The sequence below is a fragment of the Staurois parvus genome, unplaced genomic scaffold (genome assembly GCF_062004578.1).
Source record: "Staurois parvus isolate SC_StPar_1 unplaced genomic scaffold, SC_StPar_1.0 ptg000198l, whole genome shotgun sequence".
NCBI classification, from domain to species: domain Eukaryota; kingdom Metazoa; phylum Chordata; class Amphibia; order Anura; family Ranidae; genus Staurois; species Staurois parvus.
Genome location: NW_028317994.1, coordinates 15,411,897 through 15,435,350, shown reverse-complemented (window position 1 = coordinate 15,435,350; position 23,454 = coordinate 15,411,897). Strand labels below are relative to the sequence as shown.

The 23,454-nt window shown below is 42.2% G+C and overlaps 1 protein-coding gene across 1 annotated transcript in view; it reads left to right on the top strand.

The window, feature by feature from the left end:
* Positions 1–2,011: 2,011 nt before the first annotated feature.
* Positions 2,012–23,454, top strand: part of UHRF2 (ubiquitin like with PHD and ring finger domains 2) — a 135,483-nt gene continuing 114,040 nt past the window's right edge. Inside the window, exon 1 of the mRNA XM_089678134.1 lies at positions 2,012–2,555. Coding sequence (XP_089534260.1) covers positions 2,403–2,555 — 153 coding nt within the window. The 5' untranslated portion in view covers positions 2,012–2,402. The remainder of the gene's footprint in view (positions 2,556–23,454) is intronic.

The following is a 23,454-nucleotide window of genomic DNA, read 5'->3' as shown; positions in this document are numbered from 1 at the left end:
ACTTTAATCTTCTGTTGAAGCCATTCCTTTGTTGATTTGGATGTATGCTTTGGGTCGTTGTCATGCTGAAAGATGAAGTTCCTCTTCATGTTCAGCTTTCTAGCAGAAGCCTGAAGGTTTTGTGCCAATATTGACTGGTATTTGGAACTGTTCATAATTCCCTCTACCTTGACTATGGCTCCAGTTCCAGCTGAACAAAAACAGCCCCAAAGCATGATGCTGCCACCACCATGCTTCACTGTGGGTATGGTATTCTTTTGGTGATGTGCAGCGTTGTTTTTGCGCCAAACATATTTTTTTGAATTATGGCCAAAAAGTTCAACCTTGGTTTCATCAGACCATAACACATTTTTCCACATGCTTTAGGGAGAATTCAGATGTGTTTTTGCAAAATTTAGCCGGGCTTGGATGTTTTTCTTCGTAAGAAAAGATTTCAGTCTTGCCACTCTACCCCATAGCCCAGACATATGAAGAATACAGCAGATTGTTGTCACATGTACCACACAGCCAGTACTTGCCATATATTCCTGCAGCTCCTTTAATGTTTCTGTAGACCTCTTGGCAGCCTCCCAGACCAGTTTTCTTCTTGTCTTTTCATCAATTTTGGAGGGACGTCCAGTTCTTGGTAATGTCACTGTTGCGCCATATTTTCTCCACTTGATGATGACTGTCTTCACTGTGTTCCATGGTATATCTAATGCCTTGTAAATTCTTTTGTACCCTTCTCCTTACTGATACCTTTTATCAATGAGATCCCTCTGATGCTTTGGAAGCTCTCTGCAGACCATGGCTTTTGCTGTAGGATGCGACTAAGAAAATGTCAGGAAAGACCTACTAGAACAGCTAAACTTTATTTGTGGTTAATCAGAGGCACTTTAAATGATGGCAGGTGTGTACTGACTCCTATTTATCATGATTTTGAATGTGGTTGCTTAATTCTGAACATAGCTACATCCCCAGTTATAAGAGGGTGTTCACACTTATGCAACCACATTATTAATTTGTTTGTTTATGCCCCCCCCTAAAATACTTCAGTTTGTTTTTTAATTGTGTTGTACAGTTTATAGGTTACATTAAAGGTGGAAAATGTTCTGAAATGATTTATCTTTGTCTCATTTTTCTACATCACAGAAACTTGACATTTTAACAGGGGCATGTAGACTTTTTATATCCACTATATATATATATATATATATATATATATATATATATATACACACACCTTAGATTGTACGCCCCTTGAGGGTTAGGGACTGATGTAAATGAACAATATATGTGTAAAGCGCTGCGTAAATTGATGGCGCTATATAAGTACCTGAAATAAATAATAAATATTATATTCCCATCAATCCCTAACCCTCAAGGGGCGTACAATCTAAGGTCCCTAACTCACCTTCATACATACACATACTAGGGCCAATTTAGACAGGATCCAATTAACCTACCAGCATGTCTTTTGGAGTGTGGGAGGAAACCCACACAGGCACAGGGAGAACATGCAAACTCCAGGCAGGTGGTGCCGTGGTTGGGATTTGAACCGACTCTATTACTGCAAGGCAGAAGTGCTATTTAACACTTCTCTGCGCCTGCAACGGTTGTGATTTGGCCTTTCAGTGCATCACTGGGGTGACGGTAACAGGGGCGGACTGACCATTTGGAAACTCTGGCACTGCCCAAGGGCTAGGGGTCAGTAGGGGGCCCCATGAGATTCCTCTGGTACCTTTTTCATAGGCTTTTTTGAGTATGGGCAAGGACACAGGGGCCCCATGGGTTGTCAGTCCGCCCCTGGACAGTAATACTGCCGCTGTTTTTATTGTCGCCCATGCAAAACCCCGCAAAGCAACCAAATGCCATTGTTTTTTTTAAAGAAAAACAGAAAAATGTAACCAGTTACTAAGTGCAACTACCCCCCACCTCCCTCTGCTTTGTCATGAATGAAGGGAAAGCCCACTGCATGGAGGACACGTGTGGTGTGCAGGAAGGGAGGACACACACATGTGACCCATGCCCCCCTCCGCATGCGGCTGTGAGCAGAGGAAGCATGCACCGGAGAAGTGGGCGGGGACAAGGCTCGTGTGTCACGAGGGACAGCCCCGGACTGATTTCGCGAGATCTTCTCTTGGCGCCGTGACCCCCATGTGAGAGCAGCGGCTTCTAGTAAACACTCCCAGAGCTGCGAAGACATGGCTACCCGGCGGCGCGTACACGACTAGACAATAATAATAATAACAACAACACGGAGGAGCGGCCTCGTCAGTGTACGAGCCTCGCTGAGTGTGCGCAGCCTGCACCCCTCTTCATTGGGCTCCCTTTGTTTTGCTGCTGGTTAGGGGGGGCTGTCATTGCATGCCCTAACACGGTAAAGCAGGTGATTGTGTGTATCCGATCGTCTGATCTGCACGATGTGGATCCAGGTGAGGACCATAGACGGCACGGAGACCCGCACTATAGACGACCTGTCCCGACTCACCAAGATCGAGAGCCTCCGGTTAAAGATCGAGGAGAGTTTTAACGTCAGCCCGGACAGACAGAGGCTCTTCTACCGGGGCAAACAGGTAATGTGCCAGAGACAGCCCTGCCATCGGTGTGTGTGTGTGTCCTCATCGCTGCATTCCTACACTGCATGACAGCCAGGCCATTAACCCCCTGCACACCTAGGGATACCTGGCCATGCTGCTCACATCTCAGCCAGCCATCCATTCCACAGTAATCACAAACCCATCCCCCTTTTTTTTTAACGAATCAAACAGTGGCTTTTTACCTTGTAGCGCCAACATATAGCATAGTGCAGTAGAAAAAGGGAGACACTCCCAGTATAAAAGAAGCTGACTTTCAATGAGATCTTCTTTTGCCCCCCCCCCCCAGCTTTGTTTGCTCCCCGATCGTTAAACATCTTTCCTAGAGAAATCGTCCAGCGACTTAATCTTTATCTGACGTTTGTTATTTCTACCTTCTTAACGAACGACCTCGGAAAAAAAAAGGTTTAACAACAAGCGTGAGCCCCATTCGATGTGCTAGGCATCTACTGTTCTACTTCCTTTCTGGAAAGGCCTAGAAGACGTAACTTGGCATGCAGACACGCAAGTACTTTGCTGGCGGAGAGGCCTGTAGTGCTGTCGGTTGAGCCAGAAAAAAAAAAAAAAGAAAAGCCCTCTACGGGAAGAAGTCTTTTTTGGTAGGCGAATGTAAAATTGTTTTCATCGGATGCGTCAGATTTTTAAAATGATCCCTTCACGCAGTTCAGGCTTTGCACACAGTGTTCAAGGTTGTCGGTCCACGCCACAGCCTAGTACAAAGGAAGCTGGAAGGGAGCGGAGCATGGAAATAGCTTCACTTTGGACTGTGAGCCGTTAAATCCCCGCAACTTTGCCTGTCACGTTTTTATATTTTGCTAGTTTTTAACTTGCTCAGCTTTCACCGATCTAAATGCTAATATTTAACCTATTTGCAGAATTACCTTTTTTTTTTTTATTAATCAGGCAAGAGCAGCAGAGCAAACGACTGTAACCCCTAGCAACCATTCAGCATATGTCTTTCATGGCGTCGCGGTAATAGCTTGTTGTACACCGCCGATCTGTTTTGTTAAATGGACTACAAACATATGTTTTGTGTTTAGAACAGGATTTGATTTAAATACTGTCAAATATATGAAGTGTAATCCGCCTCTGATTTTCTCAAGAGCCCGCTGGAAATTGCTATGTGTAAATAAGGATCCTGTTGGATGTATTGTCCTGTTAACATTGCTCGCTGTGTGATTAAATTAGCATGCAGGAATCTGTCCACAAGCTCCAAAAGCCACTAAGCTGTGGCTTCCCCCACCATGTGACTCGCCTTAATGAACAATGCGTTCTGAAAAGCTGAGTTCACATTGGCCCCGGATACAGAAGTGCCTCCCGACGCCTGTTACTAAAGGCAGCCGTCATCCTTAGAAATGCTTTTTCAGCAGGTAGGGAGGGTTGGCAAAGGTTAGTCACGTGGTATAGGCACACATCATGTAGGGCAGCACAAAATTAACCCAAAAAATGAAGTGTTTCAGTGGATGCTACACTGGGCTCAGGCATTCAGTTTTAAAGCAGCTTTAAGTTCACCTTTTTAAAAAATATAAATAAATTCACATTTTTGCAGGTAATAAATATGACTTCATTTTTTTTCTGGGCAATGTAGGACATTGCACCTGTGATCAGCAGATCGCGGGTGTATTGTCAGGCTCCTGCTAACTGTCAGTATAGCTGTCTGCCTGTATCTCCTGTACAGGCAGACAGTTACTGAAGAACAGAAACATCAATGAACTGTGAGGGCTCACCAGCACTCTCACAGTTCATTAAGAACTAGAAAAGCTACAATTTCTGGGGAAATTGTGTGAAGTATTCTTGCCTCCACCAGTAGTCTACAACTCACACTCTAGCTTTTGTCACTCACACACCTGGGTTCCTATGGCAACTCACTCTACAGCAAGGGCAGAGAAGAGCGGTTAAAAACTGCTCCAACTTCCTCACTTCACAGGCAGTTGGCATCTTAAAACGGTTGTAGTTATAAAAAAATTATAAATCCTACACCGAAGCGCTTTATATTGTGAGAATCACAAGACCCAGACCTACATTTTGATGCATAGTATGTCTCTGAAATATTAAACATGAAGGCACAGTCGCAGTTTAGAAATTGCCCTTCAAATTTGAGGTGGCTAGAGTGGAGTTTCAATGAATGTCAATGGGCGGCGTGAGCTGCAAACGGTCATATTGTGAAAACTATCAGGACTATGGCTTAGCCGTGGACATTTTTAGTGGCAGCAGGGATAGCTGAACGTTTTGATATAAGATTTGTGTAGGTGGGCTTGAAAATGAGGGAGTGATGGCAGTTTAGAAATCATGTCCTGATTTTTCAGCTCACACTCTAGTTTGGAACATTCCGCCATTCATTCCTATGGGACCAATTTCACCACAAAAACGCCAATATTTCATGAACCACTCGGCGAAACGTTCCACAAATTAATAGCACACCAATAGGGAAAAATCCGCACGTTTCCTTATATTACTGTCTATGTAGTGTAAAAACTGTGGGAGGAGTTAGGGTGGTAAATTTGGCTATAATAATATATATATGTGAGATAACAGTATGTGGTCTTGCCATGCAAGAACACTTAATTACAACCCGTCTGACTGAAGCACACAGCTGTGTGGGCAGGCAGGGCTGCTGTTAGAAACCACAAGGCCCCATACAGCAAACCTGCCAGCCCCCCCCCCCCCCCCCCAAAAAAAACACTGTTTACTATACTTCAGTTCTGAGTGAACACAGCAAGTGATCAGTACTGATTACTCATAGTGTTCATTCAGGAAAGGAAGGGGCTGGTAAATGTGACATTTACTGGAACCTTCCCCCACTCAATCCTGATGGATCCTATTGTCCTAGTGCCTGCAACTGCCAGTGGGAAGGAAAGGAGGGTAGCCAGCAGCACTGTGGGGGCAAACAAGGGGGCCTAGGCAGCAGATGGAAATATATGTGCACAAGGAGGGTGATGTGGGGCAATTACTGGAACCGATCCCCTGTGTGGCTCTCTCTGCAGCAGCTGAAAGCCGACGGGAGAAGAAGTCAACTTTCAGGTGCTGCAGAAAGAGCAATACAGGGGATCGGTTCCAGTAATTGCCCCCCTGCTGTTCCGATCACCCTCCCTGCCTACAATCTGATTCACCCAGCTGTCTGGGTCCCCTACAATAGGACTGGTGGTACCCCCTTATCCATGGCCCTGTGAGCGGGTGTGGGCAGGTGCTCTTTGGTAACAGGTTACACCTGAAATACAGATGTAACATGTTACCAAAGGTGAACTTATCCTTTAACGCATCTATAGCAATAAAGCCCATCTCCAGGGAAATAAAAAACAAAAGTTTACACAGCCCCACTGCAAGGGTTAATTGCTCATTTTGTCCAGGGGAGAGGAAAAACCATTTTACTTCTCTAATCCTTTGCTCCCCTGACTGGCATCCCCCATGATCCAGCAGTGGACTGACCCTTGGCGCCCTCACGTCCACCCCAGGGCTATAGATTCTATGTTGGTCTTTATGATGTCAGAACCCTAGGCTAGTGGAACGTGGAAGTGCAGAGAATTGGGTAAGTATATATTTTATTGTTCCCGTACATGAACAATTAACCCTTGCAGTGTGGGCACAGTGGTGTCAAACGTTGTTCCTCAAATGGCCTGATTTTTATTTTTTTTTGCACGATTCTAAAATGGGAAATAATCACTTCTGATGCTTTATAACTACACCTTAACTGCACTGTAAACTCCTTAGGTGCACATACATGTGTTTCAATAGAAGTGAATGGAGGCAGTTGCAGAGTCATCACGTGCTGTACTCTGCTGTCAGTATTATTTTATCCTCACCACATTGCAAGGCAATGCTAAGGCCCCTTTCAGATAGGGTGGACTCTGTCCAAATCAGCAGGGGATCTGTTCACTGTTACCCTGCTGATCAGTGCAGAGTGGGCGGATGAAATATCCGGATCCGCTCAGTTTATGCAGAGCAGACATGGAAAGCACTTGCTCTGCTCTATGGGCAGCCAGATGTAACTCCACAGTCTGTTCTGCACCCAACTTCCCTCTGATCTGATCCGCCTAGACGGTGGATGATGGATCCCCTTTTGTCTTTTTTTTTTTTTTTCTTTTCTTACAGACTGGATCAGAATCGGAGGTTGGTGGGTGTAAACGAAGTAAAAGTCCATATACACCCGCCTGTCTATAGGGGTGAATGGACCATCCAATCAGGTCCACCTGAAAAATGAAAAGGTGGACCTGCCTTGTGAAAAGAGCCTTGGGCTCCATTCACACAAAGGCGTTATGAATCGCGAGCAAAAATGCCACAATTCTGCCTGAGATTTCAAATCTCTTTTCTAAAATAACAAATTGCACAAAAGTGTGTTCAGGTGCCATTCACTTTAATGGCACCTAAAAACACGGTGCAGTTCTGCCTCGATTGCAGCACGATTTATCGTATGACAGTCACGGCAGAACCGCACTGGTTTTAGGTGTCATCAAAATGGCACCTGAACACACTTTTGAGTGATTTATTTTAGCCTGTTGAGTGATTTATTTTAGCAAAGCATTTTGAAATTGCGGGCAGAATCGCAGTGATTCTGCCAATGATTCAGAACGCCATAGTGTGAAAGGGGCCTAAAGCTGATTGGTGTACACCTCCACCCACTCGCTGCTTTAACAACTGAGGGGCGTTGGCGCTTAATTTCAACGCCTGTGTGAACAGGACCTTACACTGGCTTAGAAAAGCTAAACGCAGGAGAAGTTATCTGGAAAATATAAACAAATTTATTTGCCTCCCAGATCATTTTTTTTTTTCTTCTGCTTTGTAGTGGGTTCAGCCACTTGGTGTGTTTAGAATTTGTAATAGAATCTCGAGCGCACAGAATTCTAAATGCAGCTAAACTGACTGACTGCCTACATCTCCATTGAAAAACCATTACCTACATTTAGAAATTTTCTAGGAACACAAATAAATACAGGTTTGACAGCGGCAGTGTGAATGAGGCCTTAGAAACACTGTGAACGCTCAGGAGAACGAGGCCTAAACAACAACAGAGGGCCTATGATGCCAACTTCTATCCTTCCTATTGTATATATAAACCATGCCGTGTACAAACGCCAATATCTTGTATGTAAATAAATGTCACAAATGTGTCCCATTTTTGTCTGGTAAATAAAGTATTAATTGTCCATTTCCCTTTTTGGTTTGGTGTGAGCTGTGTGTCTGTTTTCTTAATGTCTATCCTTGGGTTTGCGTACCGTAGGTCACATGGTGATAGTAACTGAAGCCTGGCAGTTTGCTGGATGTATTTTTTTGGAATGTTTCTTATCAGTTTGTAATTGGGCGCTGTAAGGATTTGATTGCTTCTGTGGAGAAATTGGTCCTGGACGGTGTTCCCTGTGCTTCTATTTTATCTGCAGTCTATTTTGTTTTTCTGTGTGTTGCAGTCTGCACAATTCATGAAAGGCATCTGGCGTAGTATGGCTTCCCGCCCCCTCACATTACAGCATGTTTTGGTTCTGTGATCACAATACTGCTCTGTTTGGTTACTCAAACTTTCATCCCATGCATGGGAAGTAGTAGTTATGTTTGCTTCCCCCTTGTTTTTCCCTGGTTATTCTATGTGGACATGCTTTAATAATGATGATATTTATTTAGTGATATCTTCTTGTTTAGCGCACTGGGATTGTAATCAGAGTACACCCTCATTTATTATTAGTATACAGGATTTATATAGCGCCAACAGTTTGCTCAGCGCTTTACAATATAACGAGAGACAATACAGTTCAATACAAGAGGGATTTGAGGGCCCTGCTCCTTGGAGCTTACAATCTAGGAGATTTACATTTCATGTGAGTGTAGTTAAACAATTTTTTGTTTTGTATGTTTGTGGTGGTTTGTTTTTTTTCTCCTTTTTTGTACCAGCAACTTTTAGTACAGGAACAGAATCGTGCATTTTTGGCACCATGGTTCCTCTAAATGTAAGCGCATATTAACACGAGTTTTTCCAGTGTTTTTAGGCTCTCTCATTAAGGTCTCATGCACACAGGACGTTCTTAAAATGCTCCTCCTCTTGGCAGCAGAAAAGAACCTGATGCTTGTTAAAGTTCCTAACGCTTTTACAAGCGTTTAGGCACATTTACAGGCATCAAGCGCTTGGGTGTTCATTTCATTGTCCAGAATAACAATTTATTTTGGCCATTGAAATTACCACTCAAGCGCTAAATGTGCCTTGGATTAATGTACATTTAGATGCGTCAGTCATTTTTTTTTCTGCCAAAACGCTGCTGCTCCTGGATGCACTGGACGTGGGGTTTTTTCCTGCTGGTAAATGCTGCTGCTACTAAAAGCTTCTAAACGTCTGTGTGCATGGACACCTAGAATAACGTGGAGGGCTGTTTGGAAATGGAAAAAACAAAAAACTACTGGTGCCCCTAAAAGTGGCTGAAGAAACGATCAGTGTGCATGAAGCCTAAAGTCTATAGAGCCAAAGTGCTCAGTTATGCTACATAGAAGCTCACACGCTCTTTCAAGCTTCATGCAACAGAGGACAAGGGACACAATGCTCATGGGTGAAAAGACCCATTTTGGAATAATGAGAGAGGTCATTTTTATATACCTGAATGAGTGCTGCGCAACTCTTATCAAACATAAATCACCAAAAAGCAATCATTTCCACGTGTCAATTTAAAAACTTCAAGAACTAAAAATCTATGCTTGACTCTAAGAAATTAATCGGTGTCTATATATTACTACATATCAGTGTCTTCAGATGTGACAATGTATGGTACGACAGTCGTCGTCCTTCAAGTTCCTCTATATGCAGACTCTTGTAATCCCCACCAGTGAAGTGCTCTGCGTACCTGTATATGTGACCCATTTTAAAGTGAGGTCTATCTGACCTTTGCCCTTTAATTGGAGCTTTCACAAGGTACACCAATCTTCACTTCAAGCATCAACCATGTCTGATTTAAGAAAAACAGAGCAGATGTCAACGTGTAGTATGTATTAAATCATTCCCTGTTTATTAAAATAATCTAAATAGCACAAATATAATACACTAAATCCAGTGCACATAAAATGATGGCTTCTTTAATATATGCATTGCCCCTTTAAGCAAAAACAGCATCAATAGTATGTGTGTAAACAAAAAAAACCAACAAACAAGCTCACTTCTGGTTCTGCCTGTACGTGATGATGTCACATGCCTCCACCCCTGATGTGTTTTGTCATGTGACTGTGACTTTCTCAAAGCGAAAACATCTTTAACTTTGGGAATTGTATGACAAAATGCTTAGGTGTGAATGAGAGATTTACTAAATTTTAAGGGACCTTAGTTTAAACAACTAAAACATACTGTACTATACAGTGTTTTTTTTTTTTTTTTCTTCTTCTTTTGCTTCACACAGGGCCAGTCACCTGGTGGACCTTTTAAAGCGGAGTTCCACCTCCTCAAAAAAAAAACTGTAGCTGCTGGCTTTTAAAATACAGCCACTTACCTGTCCCTCGGTCCAGTGGTGTCCTCACCATGGCTGGTTTCTCCGCCCGTCTTCTCTCCCTGGCACCGGCATCTTCAGTGTGGGCACCTGGCTGCGAAAGCTTGCGGCCTCACAGTCGGGTGCCCACAGCGCGTGCGCGAGAAGCGGTGCGGTTTTTGAATGGCCTGTAGTCTTCTGGGACCTGTCGTGACCCAGAAGACTACGGGGAGGGGAACGACAACTTCCGACTGCCTATGCGATCGCAGCGGAAGTGGGAACAGGTACCTGTCAAATTCGCTCCCCAAAAGTGCCAATCCTAATGGGGAGTGGGGGACAAAAGCTTAAAGTGGAACTTCTCTTTTTGGGTGGAGCTCCACTTTAATTTAAAGAATATTTAAACACTTTTTTTTTTCTCAGCTTGTTTTGCATCATGCCACTATATACAGTTTTCTTAAACTAATGGTTTTAGGCAAGTCTTTTGCAAAGTTTCTTACTTGGAGATCCTATTCGTATTGGCACTTTAATTTTTCAGGCTGACAACTGTAAACCGCTGTCTCGGAAGATAGCAGCAGCGTTGTCGGCCTATTGTGTATACTCCTTTGGTTGGCTGATAGGGTCTGCCAGAAAGGTAGTCTGAAGGCCAACTAAATGGGTTCACATGCTAATAGGATAACAGGATCTTCAGATAAAATAAATTGCAATAGATTCACAAAAACATTTGAGAAAACTAAACAGTGAGGTATGATGCTAAACATAATGAAAAATAGATTTAGGGTTTACATACACTTTAATTTCTTTACTTTTCGCCTGTAATGCAGTGTCTCTACAGACATTAGCACTTCCTTAACCACTTGCCTACAGGGCACTTATACCCCGTTCCTGCCCAGGCCAATTTCCAGTTTTCAGTGCTGTTGCACTTTGAATGACAATTGCGCGGTCATGCAACATTGTATCCATATGAAATTTTTATCATTTTTTTGAGACAGAGCTTTCTTTTGGTGGTATTTTATTCACCTCTGGGATTTTTATTTTTTGTTAAACCAAAAACCACTGAAAATTAAAAAAAAAACAACATTTTTTCTTAGTTTGTGTTATACAGTTTTTTGTAAATAAGTGATTTTTCTCCACTGATGTGCGCTAATGAGGCTGCACTGATGGACACTGATAGGTGGCACTGATGAGGCACTGGTAGGTTGCACTGATGGGCATTGACAGGCATCACTGATGGGCACTGAAAGGCAGCACTGATACATGACACTGGCACTGTTAGGCGGCGCTGGCGCTATTAGGCAGCACTGATTGGCATTGATAGGTGGCACTGACTGGCACTGATGGGTGACATTGAAAGGCAGCTCAGATGGGCACTGATATGTGGCATTGATGTGCACTGGTATACACTGATGTGTGGCATTGTTGGGCACTGGCACGTGGCACTGATGAGCACTGACTGCTGGCACTGATGGACACTGACAGGTGGCACTTCTGGGGCCACACTGATCATCAGGGCACACTGATCATCAGTGCCCTGATGATCAGTGTACATGTCCCCTCTGCGGAAAGCCGATTTACCAGCTCTCCTCTCGAGCTGTCAGCGTGACAGCTCGAGAGGAGAGAAATGCCGATAACCGGCATTTCCGTGTTTACATGTGATCAGCTGTGATTGGACACAGCTGATCACATGACCGGGCCGACATCTTCGGCTCTTTCCGTGATCCACTGTGTCTGAGGGACACAGTGCACTGGTGATTGCCGCGCTGCGCGCTCCCTGAGCCGCGCATGCGCGGTGAGAATGGAAGGACGTCATTGCACTATATGGCGGGCGGAAGGTGGTTAAAGGATAAGTTCACCTTTTGGACAAAAATAATAAATGCACATTTTTTTACAAGCAAAAAAGTGTATTTATGATTTTTGTCCAAAGCATACTGTAAAGCATTGCACCAGTGATCAGTAGATTACTGATGCCATGCAGGTCTCCTGAAGACCTGTCAGAATATCTGCTTGCCATATGGGATGTACAGCCAAGCGGATATACTGACAGGAAGCTTCAATGAACTACCATGGCACTCCACAGCACTGTGGTAGTTCATTGAAAACTACAAGCTGACAGCTTCTGGGACTTGTAGGCACTTATTTACAGAACTCTGTCAACAAGTGACGCGGCTGTTTTGGGCAGAGACCTGCACGGCCGCACTGTTTTCAAATCTGATAGTACAGGGAGGTTTCCCCATACTATCTGTCAGAGTGAGGGGGGCGGAAGGCGCAGCTGCAGCTATGGGAACATGTTACACCCTACAAATATGTGGAACATGTAACTTGTTCCAAAGGTGAACTTATCCTTTACCACTATATTTCCTTCAGCTGTCATTACTAAAATAACATATAATGTGTAACATGACCACACATAGGGCTCCCAGAGTGTAAACATGTCGGTATTGTTACTCTACTATTGGGGCTCATTCATATGGGTAGAAAAAACGCATTTAGACGCATATGTTTTTTTATGAAAGGATCTTGTTGGCAGAGCTACAAGATTCTGTGTAAAATATCCACCTAAAGTACTCATGTTTACATGCTTAAAATCTGCAGATCGACATGCAGCTCTGTCCCACTTTTTTGGTGTGTGGCTAAACGCAGTGCATTTTTCGTATGTAGATGCAGCTGTGTGTATTGGCTTTTAGATTACTACAGTGCCTCATTTAGATGCTTACAAAACTGCTGTGCACATCTAAACACTGTTTTTTTTCCTGCCTGTGTGAATGAGCTCTAAAACTTCCTATCTTTTCCAGCATAGGAATTCCTCTGCTGATTTCCCCCCCCCCCCATAGTAGCAGCATGTGCGCTGTAATCCTAAAGGCAGCAAAACAGTGCTGCAGTCAAGCTATACAACCAAGTAGCAATTTATTACATTTATTCAGTATTATATTCTAAGGAGCAAACACAACAGCTACTGTTAAACTATTTTCACTTAATGTCATAATTAAAATGTTGATGTTTTAAAAAAGAAATGGGATTTAAGATAACATTGCTAACCTCTAATCTCTTATAATGGAATTATAATTCCTTTATGCAATTTTTTTTTTTTGTACTAATTCATGAATTATGTTTAACCAAGACCCCCTTTTTTTTTCTTTTTTTTTTTTTTAACTTGCGTATGACTGTAAACCTTTTTGTATTTAAATGTTAAAGATTCGGTCTTTCCTAATCTGCACACGTCCTGCCTTGGCATTCGGTACATCATCAGGATGCCAATAAGGATCTCTTAATTTTGAGATGTCTTGTCAATTCTCCGGCATTCATAACCCTGAGAGAAAAACATGTCTCGTTTAAATAAATGGGCTGTCGTGTTCTGTGGCCATGTCTGGGATTATGCAGCCGTCATTATCACTGGGCAAAAGATGCCTTTGGGGAACATGGCGATGATTTACAGCAGCAGGCAAATTGTAAGGGCTGTGTGGAAGTTAAAGTAGATATAAACTCTCACTGCATAAAATCTATTTGCACTGTGTATCATAAACAGTTGCCATTTTTTTTCACTTTTTTTTTTTTTTATCCTTTCTTGCATCTTGTTGATCTCCTTAAGCCTTGTTTAAGCCTTTCTCCTGTCTACTAGTACCCACTTCAGCATTTACTGCACATAAATTCTCAGGCTGGGTTTTCTAATGGTGACAGTGGAGGAACATGAGTGCTCAGTGAGCGTAGGCACCAACATTTGCAGTCTCTATTAAAAGCCCCCACAAATGGTGGCAAAAAGGAGAGACGGGGACAGAGCGTTGTCACCCTATAACCGGAATTGTCTGAACAGGGACCTCAGTGGCATGACCAACCGGTATTAATAATCACTTGATCAAATTCAATCAAGAGATCCTCCTGCACTCTGTGTGTCCCTAATATGGGACACACAATAACACTTCATGTTATATTGTGTCCCGTATTGGGTACCATGTATCACATTGTGTGTATTATATGAGGATTGTGGTCACATTTTTATATTAGGCACTATATTTGGTCCATCGTTAGGACCTTGTAGTTTTTCACAGCACTATTTGTGGTCACTTACTATTTCTATATATTAATTTACATATATATTATTATTTCTTAGTTTATAGCGCTACACCACTTTAATCACATTGCAAATAACCACTTGATGTCACATCATGTACAGGTATTTCATTTGGCTTTAAGTGTTTATACCAGGATGATGCCTTCAGCTACAGGCATCATCCCTGTATTGTTTTTGTTTTTTTGGGCCTGTGGCTGGCTTTTATGTAAAAGCTATCCTAGCAGCTAATTAGCCACCGAATGGCTTTTACAGCAATCAGAATCGACGTTTTCATGCGTAGGTGCCCCAGCGTGTGCTTTTACGTTTGTACGTGCATATATGTGGAGGGATGTTGTGTTTGGGTGTAACTTTTCATTTTTTATTTTTTTTTTTAAACCACATATGTGATGATTTTTTGATAACAGGTTCTATTTATTGAGATATCCAAGGTCCCCGGAGCCTGGGAGACGGTGGGCAGGGGGAGCTTCACATGGGGGGGGGGGCGACGACAGGGTAGCACTGCGTGGATGCTTCCACCTGACAGGTGAGCCCTGCTGAAGGTAAGAAAGAACGTACCTGCCCAGAACTACATGTCCCAGGCGTCGGGCGATAGAAATTCAACATCGCTGGTGAGGCATCACCGCAAATGTCAGAATAAGAGAAAACATTTTAGCGCCAGAGCTCAGGTTTAACTCTAAAACCTGTAAAGGCTTCTGGAGCGTTGATTATGGATAATTGTAGGCACCATCGTCTGACGCTATATCACAATGTTAAATCTTGACATGTTTGGTATCTATTTACTCCATGCAACATCATCTTTTATAAGTTTTTTTTTTTTTCTTTATACTAAAAATTATTATTTGTGGGTAGCACAATGCATTTAAATGTTCTTTTTTTTTCTGAAAACTTGCAATTGATAAACAGCTGCATAAAAGACGTGTGCAAGAGCCACCTTATTATTTTCCATGTCCTCTGCTTACAGAAAATTTTCTAGCAAGAAAAAAAAATGGCTCTGGCAGCCAAAGGGATAAAGGATAAACCTGACAGTCCCCTTTCCTGACGAGCAGCCAATAGGTGCTCATTACACTGCATGGTCTCTCTGCTACCTGCTAGTCCCCAAGTGCGGTGCTGGAGACAGGCAGGGAGGGGGGGAAAAGAAAAGATAAACAGTGCAATGTTAAAAATATTAAAACGTTTAAGTCACCATAAAACCCCTTTTTGTTTTTAAAACATTCCTAATATCACCTCCGATTTAAATACGGTTTTGGTTAAAATGTATTTTTTTTATCTGGACAAGTAGATTATCATGAGGGACAAGTAGATTGGGACACCGATTTAGTCCCTTGGACAAGTAGTTTTTTAAAAAATTTCCACATCCCTGCTCACAGATGTGGTGCAATTACTATCTACATAATCATTTTGGGCCTATGTTGACACTAGCATGGAGGGACGGGGCACTTTTTAATTTTTGTATTTAATTAAAACATTTTTTACAGTCAACTTCATTGCTATCCAAAGGGATGAAGAATATCCCTTGTGGTAGCTTGGCAGTAAGAAGTCCTCTTTATGGAGAGGTCTGGGGTCTATTAGACCCCAATCACTCCTCCTGCCTTCAAAGGCAGCTGATCAAACCGAGATCAGTTTGGCCGCTTTCCTGGCCAAAACCAGCCAAGGAAACACAATACCAAAACCAAAGTAACACAAATCCTTGTCGCTTCCGGCTTCATTCAGCACAGTGGTGAGCTGAGCTGACTGCTTACATGAGTCCTGGCTCCCCAATAGAATGGGAGTGCCCTTCCGAACATCGTAAAAGGGATTGGGTGGCTGAAGAGCCTCAGATCTTTTTTACCTGAAAGCCGATCACCAGCTATAAAAAGAATAAAATAAAATATGACACCGGTATCATGGCTGCAGCTGTAGCCATGATCCTGGTATAACTGCTTCTCATCCAGGACGTTTATATACGTATGCTGGACGGGAAACAGTTAATGCAGAGGGCAATAGAATTATAAGTAAACCTGATTTTCATTATATTTAGCATGCTTTTGCGATTACAAAAGTAATACATCTGCAGTTTTTTTTAATTATTATTAATAATAAACATTTGAAGACCAGATCTTTTTCTGACACTTTTTTTGTTTACAAAAAAAACCCTTTTTTTTTTTTTTGCTATAAAAAATACTTAGAACCCCAAAACATTACATATTTTTTTAGCAAAGGCCCTAGAAAATAAAATGGTGGGTTTTGCAATTTTTTATGTCACACAGTATTTGAATATAAAGAGCTTTAAAGTTTTCATTTATTTTATTTTTACATGGTTTCTTTAAATTTTTTTGATCACCTTTATTGCTGTCACAAGCAATGTAAACATCCCTTGTGACAGCAATAGGCAGTGACAGATACCCTTTGTGGAGATATCTGGGGTCTGTTAGACCCCAGATGTCACCTCTGTCCTTACAAGCATCTGATCACAGCATGATCAGTGTGATCACATGCTTTACCAGGTTAACAGGTACCCGCCCGGCCTATAGCCAGATGGCGTCCTGCAAAACCCCTCGTCCCTCTGGGTGGACGCCATATGGCGTCCTTTCAGGCATGCGCAGTTTACCTGCCCACAGAGCCATGCAATCTGTCACCGGCCGTGTACCCCGGACATGGCCGATGACAGATCTGAGTACTGGCCCCGTTGCCGGTACCATGTGACCTGCTGTGACAAATCTGTGACAGTTGTATACAACGGATGGCTTCCTTTCATGCCATCCATTGTATACTAGTGTGTCTAGCTGTGAATGGTCACGGTGATCACATGCACAAGCTGGGCCAATCACAGCCCAGCTGTGTCATGTGATTAGCCGTGGCCAAATCACAGCTAAGCACAAAAAAAAAACCCCTGAATGAATCGATGTCATTCAGGTAAATGCTTGCTTATAGCAAAGTAATTCTTTGCTATAAGCAAATTGTGTAAAAAAAAAAAAAAAACTTTGGTCATAGCAAAATATGAAAAAAAAAATCTAATAAAAAATTAAAACTAATAAAAATTATATATTTTTTTTTTTCATACTGTCACCAGTCAGTGTCCCTGATCACCGCCATGCCAGTTATGGTGGCGCTGTGCTGCACTGCACATGAGCACATAGCAAGTCTGTGGGAGCCAGAATTATTGTTGGTTAGTTGGGGATCAAATACTTTAATGGATTTTTGGTTGATATTCTGTCTCTATCATTTAAATACACCTGTGATAAAAATTATAGACCCTTCATTTCTTTGTATGTGGGCAAACTTACAACATCTACAGGGAATCAAATTATTTTCCACACTGTAGAATGTTCTAGTATGTGCCACTTGCCTTAAAACAAAGGCCTCCAGTGGCATGCTGTCACCGCTGACAGGGCTTCCATCTTTACCATGTCCTTCCATGATCGTGGGCTCTGGCAGTTTGAATAGCCGAGCTGCAATGACACTTCTGCCCATGCACACAAGAGCCATGGCACGAGTATGCCGTTTCTTCAAAGCGCATGCATCAGTGATGTCACCGACTGCTACACATGTAAATATCTCCTAAATGGTGCACGTTTAGGAGATATTTACAGTACCTACAGGTAAGCCTTAATATAGGTTTTCCTGCAGGTACAAGATAAATTATAGGACTTTTATTACCACTTTAAAACATGGCATCTCTAACTTGGCTTAAAGGGTAACTCTACTTACATGGAAAAAAGCAAATGGAAAAAAAATAGCAAATACAATTACTACACAGCCCATGTTGTAATTGAATGTTAAAATTACCTTTCCTTTTCAAACTGCAGCACTGTAATCAGGGGCAGACTGACCATTTGGAAACGCGAGCACTGCCTGAGGGCCTGGGGTCAGTAGGGGGCCCCATGAGGTGCCCCTGGTACCTTTTTCATAGGCTTTTTTGAGTTTGGGAAAGGACACGGGCCCCATGATCCCCTATTGCCCGGGGGCCCCATGAGTTTTCAGTCCGCCCCTGACTGTAATATTTCTGTAAAATTCAATGCAATGTGGCTCCTGGAGGCGTTCTGTACACAGTTAATGTACAGAACACCCCCAGAAATGTCAGTTCTTGCTTGTGTGAAGAAGTCTGCACTGATACTAGTAACGGTTTAGGCATCCTCTGCAACAAATATGTAGTTTGAATGAGCTGCCCCCTAAAGGGTTAATCATTTCTTCTGATGAGAAAAGTTGCATTGTGTTCATCCCTTTAGAACACTGTGCACCAGCTGATTAAAATGAATTATTTGCTTCCATGCAGAATTGGTGTCCAAAGACAAAGTGAAACAGAACAGCATTTCTTTGTTGCATATTCCTACCCATTTCTGCTCTAAACTTTAAAATCCTTGCAATATACATTGATCATTCAGAGGGAAATTTTTCTTTTTTTGCTGCTTTTTTTTTCTCAATAAAATGGAATTACGCCTTAAATGTATTGTTGGTGACGATTTCCAAATTTTGTCTTTAATGGGAGCAGTTTTGGCCATGGTATTTGCAACTCTGGCTGGGAATTGACTCCCTGATAATGGTTCTTCCTTTCTTTGTCTTCCCTAAAATGGCAAGAATGCTGCTTGCCTAGAAAAGTAAAGGAATTTTAAATATGGAGGAAAGGTGGCACTTGTTAACTGTTGTCGTTTTTTTTTTTTTCAATTTACACTTTAAGTAAATCATGTGGCTGTTAACTGTTCTATTGTTTCCAGGGGCATTCTCAGGCTACAAGCCTTATGTACATGTGCATCACACTAGGAAGCTAGTCAAATGCTGTCTGCGTTTAGGTGATTGAGTTTGTTTACCTTTTAGTTTTCGATGGGGTTGCAGTGAACTGCTAGTTGGGGTACACTCACACTGGGACCAATATAACTGAGCCATGCCTCTGTGAGTAGAGCGGTGATGGTCACTGGAACGCTGGGCTATGGAGGGGGAGGGAGTGGCTGGCTCCGACTCTCAGCAGATTAATGACCGTCTGAGCCAGGTGCCGCTCCAGACTCTGGGGTGGATCCCGACTTTAAAGTTGGGATCTTTCCCAAGCCTGGACCAGCTGAGTGATGTCAGCTTATAACAGGCATCAAACCCCTGACGGCTGAAAAAGGGTCACAGGACTGCAGAACAAACTGCACGCCAGAAGAGCTTTGTCAGTACTTTAACTGATCCCGGGCACGGTTCCTTCCAAGAACTCACACTACACAAACCCCAAGCAGGTGAGCTGCACCCAGGATCGGTTAAGTGTCAGTGTGAGTGCGCCCATAGTTGAACTTTGCTGCATCTAGCTGTTTTGCATTCACGTTAAATTGTATAAGAATGAAAGTTAGCTTGGACACAAGCTAAAGCCAATGTATCTAAGCCAGCAATGGGCAAACTACGGCCCGGCGGACCTTTTAATCCAGCCCGCGGAGCTAGACTCCCGCTAGGCTCCTCTCACAGTCCGCCCTGAAGACCGGTGTAGCATGAAAATCTGTCTCCTATGAGGAACGTTCCCCCTCGACGTATCTGCGCATGTGCCGGAGATCGCCGATCGGCTGCTAATGCCTGAAACTGGCACATGCGCAGATACGTCGAGGGGGACAGATCCTTATAGGAGACAGATTTTCATGCTACACCAGAACGGCGCGGGAACACGGCGAGAGGAACGCGCGGAGCAAAGGTAAGTGAATTGACACAAGGGGGACTTGGGGACTTAATATGGGGGATGAATTACTATAGGGGGGATGAATTACTATAGGGGGGATGAATTACTATAGGGGGGATGAATTACTATATGGGGGATGAATTACTATATGGGGGATGAATTACTATGCTTACTATGGGGGAATATTACTATACTTACTATGGATGACACATACACATCATTCATCTACTCTTGGTCCGGCCCCCGGGTCCAATATATGAACCCATTGCGGCCCTCAAGTCAAAAAGTTTGCCCACCCCTGATCTAAGCCCTCAAAGATTCCACTGGACATTTACCAGTTTCTCAAAAGCAGAACTATATCAGCTCTGTAAGCTTCTTAATTCTTTAATTTTAATCCTAGCTATTAGGGATATGAAACCTATTTTTAAAGTGTATCTCAGCCCAAAATGACAAATTTTAAATATTGCAGTTTATTAATCCTTAGATGTGGCAGATGCATAAGTTTTTTTTTTTTTTTTTTTTTTTTAGCCTTTTCCCCTTAATTTTCACCTGGTAATCTTGCAAATAAAACACTCTCTGCCCTGGGTGGCTACACTCACTCCTTCGCTGTATCTATTGAGGGAACTATGGTTGTGACCAAGGCTGGACTACAAATATGCCTGCCTTTGTTCGTCTCCCTCACATGGGGGCCGATGGAAACGGTAGTCTGCTGATACTGTCCAGACCCCCTTATCCTGTATACAAGCAGATAGTAGATCCAAAACATATCTATAAAGTTAAACATATAGTCACCTTACCCCCGTCTTTTGCCCAAAACACCAATGTGAAGGTAACATAACATTCCTTTTGGCTAGACCCACAGGAATACAGAGCAGCTGCAATCTCCTGAGAAAACACTTATTTTTTTTAATGGACTGCAATGTCTTCCTGGGACATTTTGCCTGGAATCTTCTCCAAAGGATTATGATATCAGGCCCAGTGGAGCTCAAGACAAGAGTAAGGTTAGTATAAGTTTAACTTTACAAATAAGTTTTTTTTTTTTTTTTTTTTTTTTGTACCTGTTATCGCTGCTAGTGATTTTTAACAGGGGGCCAGACCTTTTACTTTATTGCAAAGTCCACTTTAGGCCCCCACAGGGCAGAATTTGCTTTGCTCATTAGCAGATCTGTCCGCTGATCTCCTGCTGAGCTGAGTGGGCGGATGACAGGTCCATATCCTCCCAAGTTTATGCACAGGGGACACAAACAGAGCCCACACTGTTGTATGGGTGGTTGGGTGTAAACGGACTGGCTGTCTTTTCACACCCAACTGCCCTCCAATCTGATCTGCCTAGATGAAAGGGGATGGATCCCCTTTCATTTTTTTTTTTTTTAATTTTTTGTAGAGGATTGGGTTGGAGGTAGTCCATTTACACCCGCTGCTCCATAGATGAATGGGGGGTCTGATTGGGTCCACCTGAAAAACTGACAGCCCCTTGCACACGGGTGTCATCATGTTTTATTAAAGGAAAAAAAGGTATTCAGTTTTCTATTCAGTTTACATCAGGTGAAATCCATTTTATTTTTTTATTTTTTTTGCAGTTGTTGCAGAAAGCACTCAGAGGTGACAATTGTACAAAACAAACGTTTCTTGCCTAAAAATGGACATAAACAGAAGAGATGTAAACAAACAGCATCTGTTTTCATTTACATCCAATTACATAAAATCTTGACAATGACTGTCATCAATAAGATGTAAAATATGTAACCACAATCCTAGCATAATATCTTGGGTTCAGTTAACACAAAAAATGGCCTTGCTGAAATAATAATGCAGTCATAGGTAGTGATCTATGACTGTCCTAAGTTTCTACCAGTTTTCATGTTGATCCTATTTTTCTTTTCCAATTAACTTAGCCATATCACAGGGATTGAAAACCAAAGGACATGCCGCTCCGATCAGAGCCAGTTATGTCAAGGAAGTTCACAGAGTTACAATGGCAAAGGTCAGAGTAAAAAAAAAACATGGTCTTCCATGGCTTATTTTGCCGCCTCTGGCTCACATTACTTACTGAAAGAATGCTTAAGCATTAAGTGAATCGGTGCACAGTTTTTGTAAAGGGAAAAAAAAAAAAAAAAAAAAGTATTTCAAGTTTCAAAAATGTTCTTGAAGATGGGGGAGATGTCATTTAAACGGTTTACTTCAAATTCAGTTAATGCAATTTAATAGCAAAGCTGCTTTTGTTAGCCTGTTTTTTATTTCGTAAAATGCACAAGGGTTTGGTGTTGAGATTTTTCATTTTTTTTGGGAAAAATGTGCTAACATGTGGCAGAGGACTTCCCGCCTCCACACTCTGTATGTAATTGTTTGTGAATTTCTGTCGGCTTCCTGTGTGTTCATATTGTGCTTCAAATTAGATTCAAGCTCATGGAATCTGAATGCCTTTGAAACAGTGCCAGCGTGTTTTGAGTCCTGATAGAGCTTCGCCACATCCGTGTGCTATTCACCGGATTTGTATGCGATTTAGAATAAGCAACGGCACCACCAGCAAGGTCCACTTCAATCAGTTTGGAGGACATAAATGAAATAAATACACGTGACCATCTTCTTTAAACAAAGTACAATTTTTCTAAAGATTAGGCAATTTTACTGTGTATAAGAGTATAAAAAAAATTGTAAGATGTGCACTAAAAAGGATTAGGGCAAATTAAATTTCCTTTAGGGTCCATGCATACTGAGCTTAAAAAAACAAAAAACAAAACGCCATTTCCCTTGGCAGAAACAAATGTTGATAGTGAGCATTTCTGTACACAGTTTAGAAGAGTTTAGCATTTTTTTTCTGCCAGCAAGCTCCAATCGAAAACCAGCTCCTGTAGAAGCAGCAATTTTATTTATTTATTTTTACGTTCTGTGTGCATGGAGCCTACAGCCGTATTAAACCCAAAAGCAAACATTTATTATATTGCAGCTTACCAATTCTTAGATGTGATGGCTGCATTAGTTTTCTTTTTTAAGCTTTTCCTTCTATTTTAACCAGTTTATTACTGGGCACTTTCACCCCCTTCCTACCCAGGCAAATTTTCAGCTTTCAGTGCTATTGCACTTTGATGGCAACTGCATGGTAATGCAATACTCTACCCGTATTAAATTTTTATAATTTTTTTTTTTTTTTTAGACGGAACTTTCTTGTGATTGTATTTTTTTTTCCAATGGTGTTTATTAGGTTTTCAACAAAAGTATACAAATCCAACAGTTATACATATACGTAAAATAGCATACATTAGTCTCATACCAAGATACAAAGCATCAAATAAGAGAAAAGTGATATGCTGTCAAACAGCATTTTCCTCAAATCCTGAAGTCTGAAACCTTAAACAATGAGGATATATGAGCATAGACCCAATCGTATCCCAACCCCACCAATGATGTTCATAAGATGGGGGCGGGCAGTGGGGTGATACAGCAGTAGTACAAAGGTAAACCAATCCATCCACTGTGAATTCAGTAAATGAGGGGCTGAGTAAACCAGATGGCGCATCTGGCTACTGTAAGCCGGCACTACACCCTTAGAGAGCAGGTCGAAGTTTCGTTTGTATTCCAGATTACCTCGAAACAAGTAGCCAGAGTGCTGTGTTGGTAAATAAAAAGGGAAAATAGAAGGAAGTGGTAGACAGTGAGGAAGGAAATAACAGAAAGAAGTGCACCCTGTCCTGGTGAGGGAAACTATGTTAACAACATCTTCTGAGGCATCCGAAAGGTATTTGATCCAGGGATCCCAGATTTTGTCAAATC